Here is a 14,867-nt window from a genome sequence, read left to right as displayed (position 1 = left end):
ATTACTGCGGCAGCATGAAATGGAGCTGATGAGAGTGATCAAAATCAAAGATGGAGAGATCCAGCGACTGAATGCCTTGGTCCTCAGCCTGAGGGACGGCTCCATGGACAAGGTGATCCGCTCTATCCGTGTCTGACTATCCGCACGCCACGTCGGGCTTCGATGCGGCCGCTACCGTATTGTGTAGCTTGTCCCCAGTAAGCGTCGCGGCGCTCCGTTGCGGTCTCAACGGCCCGGTGTGGCGCAATGTCTGCTCAGGTGAGGAGGGGGGGCGCTTTGCTGGCGGAGGTGGAGGAGACGCGGCGGTGTCGGGAGACCGAGCGGTGTCGCCTCCACCAGGAGCGCGGAAGAAGCCCTGGCAGCGGCCCAGCAGGCCTGGCAGTCCCGAGCGGCCGAGCTCCGATCGGCTCATCACCAGCATCGGGAGGAGCTGAGCCGAACCAAGAGAGACTGCGAGAGGGAGATCCGCCGACTGGTAGGACTGATCAGATGCGCGGTGCGTGGCTATGTTCCCAATTTCGTTGTATACCTGCAGTGCAATGACACCTAAGGCATTCTATTCTATTCTATTTCACAAGAAGAAAATGTCCGGTTGCTCGCTTCGCTTTTGTCACAGCAAAGGTGTTCTAGTCGATTCAAGAAAAAAATTGGCCGGTTGCTCTCTTTGTTTTTGTCACAATTCTGGCAAATGAGTTTGCCCGCCTGCCTGAGCGCTCCCCGTTTGTACATCCAGACGGATGAGATCAAGCTGAAAGACAGAGCGGTTAGTGTTTTGGATGAAGCCCTGGGGCCGGCCACGTCCACCGCCTTCAGCTGCAGACTCAGGCTGCCGAGCAGCAGATCGCTGCCCTGAGGGATTCCCAAAGGGCGGGCCTAAACTACCCTGGAAGTGGGGTCAACGCCGCTACTAGCAATCCTCTTCATTGCGTAAGCCACCTCATCACACACTTGCAGTACGCATGACTTAGTTCGTTGCTGGAGGAAGGTAGCACCAAAACAGTTTTGAACTTTGAACGAGTGCTTGTGTGTGTGTGTTGCGGGGCGTTTTCAGTCTCAGGAGGATCGGGACACGCGACGGTTTCATCTGAAAATCGCTGAGCTCAGCGCAGTCATCAGGAAACTGGAGGATCGAAACGCCCTGCTTTCTGAAGAGCGCAATGAACTGGTAATTTATTGACGGCACGCTTGAAGGTTTGCGCTACGTTTGATGCGCGCCATCCAGCGAGGCACCCATTGCGCTTGCTTATTAGTTGAGCGGCGCGGCGAGTCGGTTGCCTGGTAGATGTCTTTTATTGGGAGCCAAAGCCACGATTCCGTTCAAACCGATGCAAAAGGAATGGATACGTTCTGGCCCGCGTGTTGTGCGTCTTTCACATCCCGCACTTCATGCTTGCAGCTAAAGCGACTGAGAGAAACAGAAAGCCAGTTTCTGCCACTCCTGTACAAAAACAAACGCCTGAGCAGGAAGAATGAAGAACTCTCGCTGGTGCTGTGTCGCCTTGAAAACAAAGTGCGCTTTGTCACCCAGGAGAACGAGGAGATGGCAAGCTTGGTAAGTCGACGCGGACAACGGCGGCGTGCCAACAGAGTCCACTGCATTTGTGTTCCACAGAGAAGGCCTAGTTCGCTCAATGACCTGGACCGCGGTTGCGGCCAGCAGGACGGTGAAATGGAGTTCCTTCAAGTTGTGGAGCAGCGGCACATCATCGACGACTTGTCCAAGGTCTTCAGGCAGGCGACTCGGTGCACGTACGGCAGCGCCGCGCTCGCTCGCTGTCGCCAGGAAACCTTTTCCGTCCAAAGCTTGGCCGGCGGCCGCCATCCAAAAAATTGGCCCCTTAAATTCCGACCTTTCAAGCAGGAGCATTGTGCGCACGCGTTTGAACACGCTTTAGACTTGTTTTGCCGTTTTCGGCAGCTCAAAGCTCCCGTTTTGTCAGCGCCTTTGCCACTCGCTGTGCGCTGAAAACGACGGACTTGCCCGGCTGCTCAGCCCGTCAACCATGAGCCGCGAGCGCGACGTCATTGTCCGTAGGCAGCTAGTGGCAAAATGCACCCTGTTAGAGTTGCGCTCGCTCCAACTTATTTTGCAAGAACCACACGGGAGACAAGTAAGTTCTTTTGGACACCTGCAGGTGGAGAGTCCATCCGTTGTACGAATGAAGTCTGACTCTCGGCTCCTGCACGAGCATTTTAATTAAGAGAAACAGGGTGGGTGTAAGAGTGGTTTGAATAGAGGAAGCCCTTGACCTCTAGTCAAAACATAGCAAGGGGTGTTTTACGACTTTGTGTAGGAAGGGATAAGCGATAGGGATAAATAAGGGATAAATAATATTATTCATTACAGGTCGCAGTCAAAGTCAAAGCAACACAATGATACGATAAAGATAATCTGGAAAACCCTGACACACCCTGTAGTTGTCACTTTTGGAGAAGACGAGCGTCCCTCCAATCATCGCCGGTGACGTGTTTTTCAGGCTCTGGAGACAGGAGCTCATGTCAGAAATGTCATTGTGAGTCGCGTTTGTTTCTGCGCCGGAGCCGTTCGTTCCCTTTGCATCCAAAGAATCTCAAAGGCGGATTATTTGTGTCGACAGGAGAGAGATTTGCTGCTACGATACCGACGTCGAGAATCTCTGAGGAGGAACAAATTGGAGGTCCTGCAAGGTGAGTGTGTTTGTTTGCGGCTGCTTGGTGTTGCGCAAGATGAAATGGCCTTTTTCTCGCTATCGTTCCTCTCGTCGATTCATCGTGAGGTGTCGCTTCAGTTTGTTCAGAGATATGTTTGCTTCCGCGCCCGCAGGCCATCGAAACATTTTACGGCTACGACGAAGACGTGTTGGTGGACTCGGACGGATCGTCCTTGTCTTTTCACACCGACAGAACCCCCGACACGGAACCCGAAGAGGTAGCCCGCCATTTCTGCCAGCGTATTGGCACCAAACATTCCTCTTCAGCCTGGAATCGGACTCGTCTTTGCGTCGCGGGTGCTTTGTCGCCGGTCTGACTGATTCTGGTACTAGTGCTGTGTTGCATTGGTGTGTGCATGAAGAGGCGGAGCTTCGCTACCGCCAGCTGACGCAAGAATATCAAGCGCTGCAACGAGCCTACCCTCTGCTAGCCCAGACCAGCGAAGGGGACTACGACGCCGAGAAGGAGATCAAGGTGGCGCCCCTTCCCGCAACCCCCGGCCGGGTCGCAGCCTCCCCGTTCTCACCCAGCCTCGGGTGTTCTCTGGTCTGAAAGGAGGAGGAGGAGCCTCCCTCCTCCTCCTTTCAGACCAGAGAAAAGCTGATGGTAGAAATGGGTCACTATCAAAGCAGAGTAGCAGATCTGGAGTCAGCGCTGAAGCAACAAGGACAGGTAAGCTCATCAATGAGCACACCTTTTTCTCAGACAAAATAGCTACATTCTTCAGTCACTCATCCGTCTGGCATTACTGGACCAACCCCCCGAACGTGGCTGGGAAAATGCGGAGAAAAGCAAATGTCATTTTCCAGTCAACCAAAGAATTTGTGGATGAAAATGACACAACATTCCAAAGCTGTCCACGCGTTTGTCTCTTCTAGAATGTCAAGTGGGTGGAGGAGAAGCAGCTGCTGCGTCAGAGCAATCAGCAGTTGGCCGAAAAGGTGACGGAAAGAAAGGCGCTGGGCGGAGTCGCTTGGCGTCACACCTGTCGGGAAGCCCCGCAGATGAGGTCTGACTGTCTTTTCAGGTCAGGCGGATGGAGGCGGAAGAAGCGCGTCTGAAAGAGCACATCCAGGATATCCGAGACCAAAACGAACTGCTTGAGTTCCGCATCCTGGAGCTGGAGGTGGGAAGACTCGCACAAGCGCGTTGAGGCCAGAGATGTGACGGACGGACGGACGGACGGACGGACGGATGCATGCCTCTGCCTTTCAGGAGAGGGAGTGGCGCTCCCCCGTCTTGAAGTTTCTGCAAGTCCGTTTCCCAGACGGCCTCAGCCCTTTGCAGATCTACTGCGAGGCCGAGGGCGTGAGCGTACGTAAGGCGTCCCTCGCAACCCTAACCTTAACCCGAGGTCCCAGAACACCTTACATTGCTCCTTGCGCCTTTCCCCCGGACATCGTCATCAGTGATCTGATGAAGAAGCTGGACATCCTGGGCTATAACGCCGTAAGTGTATGTCGAACTCCTTATGTTCGCACTCCACGAGACTCGGCGGCTCAAATGTGACTTTTGGAAGGCTTTGCGCTGAAAGAAGCTTGTTGACGCTGTGCCTTTGGGCTCTTCTATGTTCTGCAAGCAGAAGGGCTACCTGGATGAAGAGTTGGACTTCAGGAAGTGTTCCATGGACCAGGCTCATAAGGTAAGCCGCCCTCAAATCTCCCGCCGGACCACTGATGGACGAGGATTGCGGCCCAGAGGATCCTGGAGCTGGAGGCCATGTTGTACGAGGCGCTACCGCAGCGGGACTGCCCCGCCACGGACGGCGAAAAAGCCAGCCACGCTGGCGTGAATGACGTGCTGACGGCGGATCAGAGAGAAGAGCTTAGGAGCGCCGTGGACCAATGGAAGCGAGCCCTGATGTGCGAGTTGAGGGAGCGCGACGCTTGCATCCTCCAAGAGAGAATGGATCTGCTGCACAGCGCGCAACAGGTAAGGGCCCAAAGCCAGCCCGGCACTTACTTGCACGCTTACTGGCTTTTGAATGCCACTTTCCATTTGTCCGTCCTAGAGGAACAAAGAGCTGAAAGAATTCATCGAAGCTCAGAAGAGACAAATCAAACAATTGGAGGAGAAGTTTCTGTTTCTCTTTCTATTCTTCTCCTTGGCCTTCATTCTGTGGCCCTAACACCAGCTGGTGAGTGAGCTCCATCGGCACCGCACTCGACACCTCCGATACACTGCCAGCCGGTCTCAGACGTTGGCAGATGCTCCGATGCCAACGTATACCCCCCGCCACGGTGACAGAGGCACCGCGTCACACCGGCGCTCATCCAATCAGAAGGCAGGAAAAGCAAATTCACATGCAGGGCACTTTTGAACCAGAAAAGAGCGCCACAAAAAACGGTTGTTGCCCCAAACGCGCACTAAAAAGGGTCAGAATAACAAGAGTCCCACTGGCCAGCCGGGGCCACCCGTCCAGCTGTTTCTTCAGGGGGGAAAAAAATTGGAGTCACCGGTGAGTACATTTTGCATTTAGCTCTGCTTTTCTGCTTCTGTCTTCAAGTGTGTGGCATCCTGCAATCAAAGATTCAGCCAACCCCAAAGCGGTTGACCTCAACGTCCCACCACCATGCCTACCAGAGCAGGTGACGTGATGCTTTGGACATCCTTCCGTCTCAGATGCCCAAAAGTACTCTTTGCCACATCTGCGGCAATACGGTGTCTTTTCAAAGGGGCAAATAAATCCAGCGTGGGCGGAACACGCACGTCTTCGGTTTTTCCCGCTTTGTTTGTGTGACAGCTGTTGTGAAAATTTTATACAAATAAAGTTGTATAGTACAGGTTTGGCCAATCCGCAACTCCCGAACCGCATGCGGCTCTTTTATGTTCATATCAACATTTGTGTGTGTGTGTGTGGGGAGGGGGGGGGTTGTGCGTGTTGGCTTCACTTGAGTTCAATTTGGTATTTTGGTCAAAAGCGCATGTGGTGAAATTCCACAAAGTAGGATGGGCAAACACATTTCTTTAAACTATGAGTGTCAATTGGGCTCTCGAAATGGCAGGGAAAAGATGCACAGCAAAACGAAAATACGTAGATGAACGCAGGACGTTTTAATCAGAGTGGGAAAGTTTCTATTTTTTGTTGAACGTGATGGCAAACCATTCTGCCTGATATGTCAGACCTCAGCGCATTTCAAAGATTCAAATCTTCAGCGCCATGCACTTCAGCTCACTCCATGCTAACATTGATCAGGCGTCGAACCCGCAACATCATGCTTAAGAGGTGGCCATGCTAACCAGTGCGCCATTATGTCAACGCATAATAACTAAGTCTACTGATCAAAACAGCGGTTACTATATGACGTCGCTACGTCGTGGTCACGTGACGCAGACAAGACGTCAATGGACGTGGGCAGAGTTAACTTGTTTAAAAGGGAGTGGGCAGAAGAAATATTTAATTTATTTAAATCTATTTTGAGTGCACACCATTATGCCAATGCATAACAACTGTAAATCTACTAAACAAAACAGCGGTTGCTATATGACATCTGCCACGTCGTGGTCACGTGACATACGTGACGTCGATGGGCGTAACTTTCGCCGGAATTCAAATCCGCGGGGAGAGTTAACTTGTTTAAAAGAGAGTGGGCAGAAGAATTATTTAATTTATTTAAATCTATTTGGTGTGTGCGCCATTATGTCAATGCATAACAACTGTAAGTCTACTGAACAAAACAGCGGTTGCTATATGACGTCTGCCACGTCGTGGTCACGTGACGCGGACGTGACGTCGACGCCTACTTTACATCCCACCGATCACAGGACCCCTCGGCTGCATAACCGTGCCCCCTTCCCAACCAATCGGATTTGCTATACGCGAAAACGACGCCAATGGAAAGAGCTTCCGCCCAAATTTAAATCCGTGGGCGTGGCTCGCAGCAGGAAGTAGGAAAATGGCGGCGATGTTGACAAAGACACAGCGGATGGTAACATACGACTAACAAGAGAAATATTTTTATTTTCTGCTTGCAACTGGACCGTCCAGAGCGTACACGGTAAGTACAACTCATCGTTTTTAAAAAGAAGTACTTTTGTTGCCCTGAAAAGCGAGTGAGCGTGGCGTTTGTGGGGGACGTCGAATTTCGACGATTCTTTCTGGTCAACGGTTGTAAATGATTGTGTTGATTAAAAAAGAAAACTTGATGTAACTCTACTTTTAACTGCCGTTTCAGATAGATTTGGAATTGCATCACATCCAATTTTGCCTAGAGCGTACACGGTAAGTAACACTCGTTGTGTTTAAGGAGATTTACGTTTGTAATAGCAGAAGTGTAGCCGCGTTGCGTTGTACGTGTGAAAGTTGGTCGAGGCGAAATGTTAATGTTTAATTTCATTCCTTTAGGTTCCACGGTGTTTGTTGGCTGCAAGTTTTCCACTGCAAGAAGAGGCTCGTATCATTGACCAGGAGCGAGCTACAATGGTGAGTAGCCATAACATTTATGTTAAACACTTCCTATTTCATGTCTAACAGTACTTGATTTAACAAATAACCATAAATAAATACAGTGTGGGCACTGAAGTTAACATATGTGATTATACTGCCTAATCTGTCACCGAGTAGATTGTTGCAAAGTAATATAAGATCCAAAGTTATAATTCAGAATAGTTTTCAAAAGAAGGCCATTAGAATTATATACAAGTCTGATTACCCTGAACAAGCTATTAATTAAATCACAAATTCTTCAATTCAAAGATTTGGTAGATTATCAGACAAATAATGTCTAACAGTAATTGATTTAACACATCACGATAAGTAGATTGAGTGTGGGCACTCTCAAGTTAACATATATGATTATACTGCCTAATCTGTTACAGAGTATGTTGTTGCCAAGTAATGTAGAATAGATCCAAAGTAGTAATCCAGAATAGTTTTGAAGAGGCCATTAGAATAATAAACAAATCTGATTACCTTGAACATAATAACAAGCTAAGTGTTTAATATGTCCTATGAAGTCAAAATTGGGCACCATCATGTGGTGAAATTTGGAATTGCATCACATCCAATTTTGCCTGGGAACAAACAGATTAAATAAATCTTAGTTTTGAATAAGCCACTCCTTCTCAAACAAGTAAACTCTGCCCATTTCGCGCAGTAGATGTTCTGTTAATATCTAGTATTTATACAAAGTCATAATTTAAATTGCTTTCAACCTTCATTCATCGGTTCAACCAACATTACTCGCTCTTATTACCAACTTGTATTGATTTAACTAAGCGTTTAATACTTCCTATCAGGTCTCAAGGCAAGATTTGGCAAAATACAATTTCAGCACATCCAATTTTGCCAGGGAACAAAAATAGATTAAATAAACTAAATAAGTCTTCTTCCCATTAAATAAATCAGAAAAGTCTGTCTTGTAACCAGTCCTCTTCAAACAAGTAAAGTCTGCCCATTTTGTGCCGTAGATTTTGTGTCTATGCCTAGTATTTAAACAAAATCATAATTTAAACGACATCTTTCCTTCATTCACTTTGGAAATTTGGAATTGCAGCAAATCGAATTTTGCCAGGGAACAAAAATAGATCAATTAAACTAAATAAGTCTTCTTCCCATTAAATAAATTAAAACAGTCTGTCTTGTAACCAGTCCTTTTCAAACAAGTAAAGTCTGCCCATTTTGTGCCGTCGATTTTGTGTTAATGCCTAGTATTTATACAAAATCATAATTTAAAGGACTTCATTCCTTCATTCACTTTGGAAATTTGGAATTGCAGCACATCAAATTTTGCCTGGGAAGAAAAGTAGATTAAATAAATTTAATAAGTCTTACTACTTCCCATTAAATAAATTAAATACGTCTTACTTGTTCCCACTCCTTTTCAAAAAAGTAGTTTAAAACGAGGTCCCTTCACTCAACCTTTAACCCTATTTATTCACCTTCTAGGCTAAGTGTTAAAGGCTAAGTGTTAAAGGCTAAGTGTTAAAGGCTAAGTGTTAAAGGCTAAGTGTTAGAGGCTAAGTGCCAGAGGCTAGGCGCCAGAGGCTAGGCGCCAGAGGCGAGTTTTTGTGGGCTGAAGTTTTAGTGGGGTTAGTGTGAATACAATCCAAAAGAATACAACAGAATACAATACAATAGAATATAATACATAGATTAAATTCAATAGCTCTTACTACTTCCCATTAAATAAATTAAATACGTCTTACTTGTTCCCAATCCTTTTCAAAAAAGTAGTTTAAAACGAGGGCCCTTCACTCAACCTTTAACCTCAACCCCGCACGTCACATTGTGTTGTATCTGTGAATGTTGGTTGTGGCCAAATGATAGTTTTCTTTCATTCGTTTAGGTTCCACGGTGTTTGTTGGCTATGTTTTCCACTGTCAGAAGGATGAAAATACAAAGTACAATGCTTGGACGTGGGCGAAGACGTCACCGGTGAGTCCTTCCTTCCTATTTATTTACCTTCTAGATGCTAGAGGCTAAGTGTTAGAGGCTAAGTGTTAAAGGCAACACAATACGAACAACACAACACAATACGAACAACTCAACACAATATGAACAACACAATATGAACAACACAACACAATACGAACAACACAACACATTACGAACAACACAACACAATACGAACAACACAACGATACTGCACTGAACAACACGATACCGCACTGAGAAACACGATACCGCACTGAACAACACGATACCGCACTGAACAACACCATGCCGCACTGAACACCATGCCACACTGAACAACACCATCCCGCACTGAACAACACCATGCCGCACTAAATAACACCATGCCGCACTGAACAACACCATGCCTCACTGAACGACACCATGCCGCACTGAAAGACACCATGCCGCACTGAACGACACCATGCCGCACTGAAAGACACCATCCCGCACTGAACACCATGCCGCACTGAACAACACCATCCTGCACTGAACAACACCATCCCGCACTGAACAACACCATGCCGCACTGAACAACATTATGCCGCACTGAACATTATGCCGCACTGAACAACACCATGCCGCACTGAACAACACCATGCCGCACTGAACAACATTATGCCGCACTGAACAACACCATGCCGCACTGAACAACACCATGCCGCACTGAACAACACCATGCCGCACTGAACAACACCATGCCGCACTGAACAACACCATGCCGCACTGAACAACATTATGCCGCACTGAACAACACCATCCTGCACTGAACAACACCATCCTGCACTGAACAACACCATTCCGCACTGAACACCATGCCGCACTGAACAACACCATCCCGCACTGAACAACACCATCCCGCACTGAACAACACCATGCCGCACTGAACAACATTATGCCGCACTGAACAACATTATGCCGCACTGAACAACACCATGCCGCACTGAACAACACCATGCCGCACTGAACAACACCATGCCGCACTGAACAACATTATAACGCACTGAACAACACCATCCCGCACTGAACAACACCATGCCGCACTAAACAACATTATGCCGCACTGAACAACATTATGCCGAAATGAACAACACCATGCCGCACTGAACAACACCATGCCGCACTGAACAACACCATGCCGCACTGAACAACACCATGCCGCACTGAACAACACGATCCCGCATTGAACACCATCCCGCACTGAACAACACCATGCCGCACTGAACAACACCATGCCGCACTGAACAACACCATGCCGCACTGAACAACACCATGCCGCACTGAACAACACCATTCCGCACTGAACAACACCATGCCGCACTGAACAACATTATGCTGCACTGAACAACACCATGCCGCACTGAACAACACCATGCCGCACTGAAAAACATTATGCCGCACTGAACAACACCATGCCGCACTGAACAACACCATCCCGAACTGAACAACACCATGCCGCATTGAACAACACCATGCCGCACTGAACAACACCATCCTGCACTGAACAACACCATCCCGCACTGAACAACACCATGCCGCACTGAACAACACCATGCCGCACTGAACAACACCATGCCGCAATGAACAACACCATCCCGCACTGAACAACATTATGCCGCACTGAACAACATTATGCCGCACTGAACAACATTATGCCGCACTGAACAACATTATGCCGCACTGAACAACATTATGCCGCACTGAACAACATTATGCCGCACTGAACAACATTATGCCGCACTGAACAACACCATGCCGCACTGAACAACACCATGCCGCACTGAACAACACCATGCCGCACTGAACAACACCATGCCGCACTGAACAACACCATGCCGCATTGAACACCATGCCGCACTGAACAACACCATCCTGCACTGAACAACACCATCCCGCACTGAACAACACCATGCCGCCCGGAAGACATTATGGCGCACTGAACAACATTATGCCGCACTGAACAACACCATGCCGCACTGAACAACACCATGCCGCACTGAACAACACCATGCCGCACTGAACAACATTATGCCGCACTGAACAACATTATGCCGCACTGAACAACACCATGCCGCACTGAACAACACCATGCCTTACTGAACAACACCATGCCGCACTGAACAACACGACGTCGCACTGAACAACACAATACCGCACAAACAGTTTTAGATAATATTACGTCGCAGTCATGTGACGCGGACATGACGTCAATAGGCGGAACTCACGGCAAAATTATAATCCGTGGGCGTGGCTTGCAACAGGAAGTAGGAAAGCGGCAATTCTGGCAAACAAGACACAGCGGTTAGTAACACGATGACTAACAAGGCAAATATTTTTGTTTTCAGCTTGCAACTTGACCGTCTAGAGCGTACAAGGTAATTACAACTGTTTTTTTTTAGCCCTGAAAAGCGAGGGAGTGTGGCGTTTGGGAGGAATGTCGAACTCGGCGTCTGCTTCCAGCCACAGACGCCAAATTTCGACGATTATTTCGACTGGTCAACGGTTGTAAATTATTGCGTTGACTAAAAACTTTATTTAACTCTACTCTTAACTTTGCCGTTTCAGATATGCGGGTATTACACCGCGGAAATCACGTCAATAGGCTGAACTCTCGCCAAAATTCAAATCTGCGGGCGCAATGGCCTTGAGCGAGACACCGGATACAAACACGACGATTATCAACAGAAATATCTTTATTTTCTGCTTGCAAGTGGACCGTCTAGAGCGTACACGGTAAGTACAACTCATTGTGTTTAAAAAGATTTACGTTTGTGTAGTTTGCGTTGCGTTGTATCTGTGAATGTTGGTTGAGGCTAAATGTTAATGTTTAATTTCATTCCTTTAGGTTCCACGGTGTTTGTTGGCTGTATGTTTTCCACTGCAAGAAGAGGCTCGTATCATTGACCAGCAGGAGCTACAATGGTGAGTACCCCTTTCGTCTTCCATTTATGTTAAACACTTCCTATTTCATGTCTAACAGTACTCGATTTAACAAATAACCATAAATAAATACAGTGTGGGCAGTCACGTTAACATATGTGATTATCCTGCCTAATATGTTTATCACAAATATGTCACTAATCACTAATATGTTTATTTGTTTATCACAACACCTTTGGACCTTCAGCAATCGATTATTTCCCTTCATCTACATAGAGACAGAACGATGGTGTCTTAAACATCTCATTCATTTCACCAAATAACTTCACGCAGGTGGATAACGGCCGTCTCGGTCACGCTATGTTGCGTGATGCAGTTTTGAAGAACCAAATGCATTTATTCAATGAATAAGTCAAGCTAGTTCTATGTTTATGATGTTGTAAGTTACGGTACCGATTGAAGTTGAGTTCGAAGCCAGTGGAAAACAGCGCTGCGTTTGTGCTCTCCAGGTACAAATGTTGTGATCTCTGACTGACGACCGGGCGAGACTCGAGTAAGAGATGTCCAAACGAGCTCCGGCAGGGCGGGCCAAGGCGGAGCGAACGGACGCCCTTCAGGCCGCCAATGACGAGCTGAGAACCAAACTGATGGACGTCCAGTTAGAACTTCAGCAGGAGAAGAACAAGGTGAAAACCTCAACAGACAGACACTGCCTGCCTCCCTGCCTGCCTCCCTGCCTGCCTCCCTCCCTCCCTCCCAGTTTTCCCGATGTAGATTAGACATGCGTGTGCCATGACTGTGTCAGCCTACATCAACAAATGCACCGAGGACGTCAGCACCACTAAGAATATCATCACCCGGGGCAACCAACGACCCTGGATGACTGAGGAGGTACGTCAAACGCTACGAGCGCGGAACTCTGCCTTCAAGTCTGGCGACAAGGAGACACTGAGGACAGCGAGAGCCAACTTGAACCGTGCCATCAGGATAGCGAAGCGAGACCGCAGTCGAAAATTTCAGGATCGTTTCCACGACGTCAAAAACATCAGGAGTATGTGGCAAGGCATACGGGCGATTACAGACTACAACTCACTCTCCCCCCCCCGGTGGGTGTAGTTGATGCTGACTTTCTAAATGGTCTAAATAACTTCTTTGGGAGGTTCGAGGCACTAAACGGCACTCCAGCAGTTAAAACTGTCCCCCATCAGGAAGAGGAGGTACTCTGCCTTGACTCCGCCGATGTGTTGAAGACCCTGAGGAGAGTCAACCCCTGTAAGGCCCCTGGCCCCGACAACATTCCTGGGCGTGTGTTCAGGGAATGTGCAAGTCATCTGGCTGGGGTCATCACAGACATTTTTAACACCTCACTGGGCCAAGCCACAGTGCCGGCGTGCTTTAAGACTGCCTCCATCATTCCGGTGCCGAAGAAACCTCAAATCACCTCATTTAATGATTACCGGCCTGTTGCACTGACTCCGGTTATGATGAAGTGCTTCGAAAGGCTGCTTAAAGGTCACATCGTTTCCAGACTCCCCCTATTATTTGACCCGTTCCAGTTTGCCGACCGGCAAAACCGCTCCACTCAGGACGCCATCTCCTCCGTTCTTCACCTGAGCCTGGCTCACCTGGAGGAGAAGAACACCCATGTGCGGAGGCTGTTCCTGGACTTCAGCTCAGCGTTTAACACCATCATCCCACAGCATCTGGTAGGAAAATTGGAACACCTGGGCTTCAACACCCCCCTTCGCAACTGGCTGCTAGACTTCCTCAGCAACAGACCTCAGTCAGTCCGGGTCGGACAGAACACCTCTGATGTCATCACCCTCAGCACAGGCTCCCTTCAGGGCTGCTTCCTGAGCCCCCTGCTGTTCACCCTGATGACACACGACTGCGTCCTCAGGTTCACCACCAATCACATCGTGAAGTCAGCAGACGACACAACGGTGGTGGGGCTCATCAGAGACAACAACGACCTGGACTACAGAGAGGAGGTGGAGCAGCTGGTGGGCTGGTGCAGAGAAAACAGCCTGATCCTGAATGAGGAGAAGATGAAGGAGATCATCGTCGACTTCAGGAAAAAACAGCCTCACCACGCTCCACTGATCATCAACAGCTCAGCTGTGGAGGTGGTCAGCACCACCAAATTCCTGGGGGTCCACATCACAGAAGACCTCACCTGGACTATGAACACTACGGCACTGGTCAAGAGGGCACAGAAGCGCTTGTACTTACAGCGGAGGATGAGGAGAGCCCACCTGCCCCCACCCATCATGAGGACGTTCTACAGGAGCACCATAGAGAGCATTCTGACAAGCTGTCTCTCTGTGTGGTGTGGAGGCTGCACCGCCTCCGATTGGAAGAACGTGAGGAGAGTGGTGAGGACAGCAGAGAGGATCATAGGGGCTCCTCTTCCCTCCATTCAGGACATTTCATCTCAGCGCTGCATGTCCCGTGCCCGTAACATCATCAATGACCCATCACACCCCCACCATGGACTGTTCTCCCTGCTGCCCTCTGGGAAGAGGTTTGCAGCATCCGCTGCAGGTCCACCAGGTTCTGCAACAGCTTTTTCCCTGCTGTCATCAGACTGTTGAACACTAGAACTGTTGAGCTCTAAACTGAACTCTGCATCACACATTCACAGAACTGTACTTTATGACACTACGGACCTCTATCTTGCACTATCTCGCACTACCAACTTTACTGAACTTGTATAAACCCTTTAAATAGAAGTTTAATACATGGTTTAGCATTCCTCTGCACACTCTTGAATACTGTTTTGCCTACTTGCACTATTGCATAATTATCACTGCTGCACTTTATACTTATTTTTAATATATATATATATATATATAGTATATGTATATATATATATTTTCATAGGATATGTTACTTCTATTCA

At 48.3% G+C, this 14,867-nt stretch overlaps 2 protein-coding genes across 12 annotated transcripts in view; one reads left to right on the top strand and one right to left on the bottom strand.

Moving 5' to 3' along the window:
- Positions 1-14,867, bottom strand: part of LOC148398548 (janus kinase and microtubule-interacting protein 3-like) — a 319,781-nt gene that overhangs the window by 75,955 nt on the left and 228,959 nt on the right. The window lies entirely within an intron of this gene.
- Positions 1,175-5,433, top strand: LOC148398555 (janus kinase and microtubule-interacting protein 3-like). 3 transcript variants are annotated; one of them, XM_088374492.1, is made up of 8 exons: positions 2,938-3,363; positions 3,570-3,632; positions 3,719-3,817; positions 3,907-4,140; positions 4,274-4,333; positions 4,390-4,623; positions 4,703-4,828; positions 5,198-5,433. In XM_088374492.1, exons 1-7 carry the CDS (start codon positions 3,295-3,297, stop codon positions 4,817-4,819), a joined length of 876 nt encoding a protein of 291 aa, XP_088230618.1. In that variant the 5' UTR covers positions 2,938-3,294; the 3' UTR covers positions 4,820-4,828; positions 5,198-5,433. The 3 variants fall into 3 exon arrangements, with proteins under 3 accessions (XP_088230620.1, XP_088230619.1, XP_088230618.1); XM_088374494.1 differs by lacking the exons at positions 3,907-4,140; positions 4,274-4,333; positions 4,390-4,623; positions 4,703-4,828; positions 5,198-5,433 and adding exons at positions 1,175-1,552; positions 2,598-2,667; positions 2,804-2,908 and having other exon boundaries at positions 3,053-3,165; positions 3,324-3,363; positions 3,719-3,877; XM_088374493.1 differs by lacking the exons at positions 3,907-4,140; positions 4,274-4,333; positions 4,390-4,623; positions 4,703-4,828; positions 5,198-5,433 and adding exons at positions 1,175-1,552; positions 2,598-2,667; positions 2,804-2,908 and having other exon boundaries at positions 3,053-3,165; positions 3,321-3,363; positions 3,719-3,877.

The sequence above is a fragment of the Syngnathus floridae genome, chromosome 4, assembly GCF_059516105.1.
Source record: "Syngnathus floridae isolate MCC-2025c chromosome 4, RoL_Sflo_1.0, whole genome shotgun sequence".
NCBI classification, from domain to species: Eukaryota; Metazoa; Chordata; class Actinopteri; order Syngnathiformes; family Syngnathidae; genus Syngnathus; species Syngnathus floridae.
This window is presented reverse-complemented; position numbering and strand designations above follow the sequence as displayed.

Excerpts from the sequence above, each read along its gene's own strand:
- LOC148398555 (XM_088374492.1), top strand. The coding sequence starts at position 3,295 with ATGGTAGAAATGGGTCACTATCAAAGCAGAGTAGCAGATCTGGAGTCA. Across the intron at positions 4,141-4,273 it reads ACATCCTGGGCTATAACGCC|AAGGGCTACCTGGATGAAGA; the intron begins GTAAGTGTATGT and ends TTCTGCAAGCAG. Across the intron at positions 4,624-4,702 it reads TGCTGCACAGCGCGCAACAG|AGGAACAAAGAGCTGAAAGA; the intron begins GTAAGGGCCCAA and ends TGTCCGTCCTAG.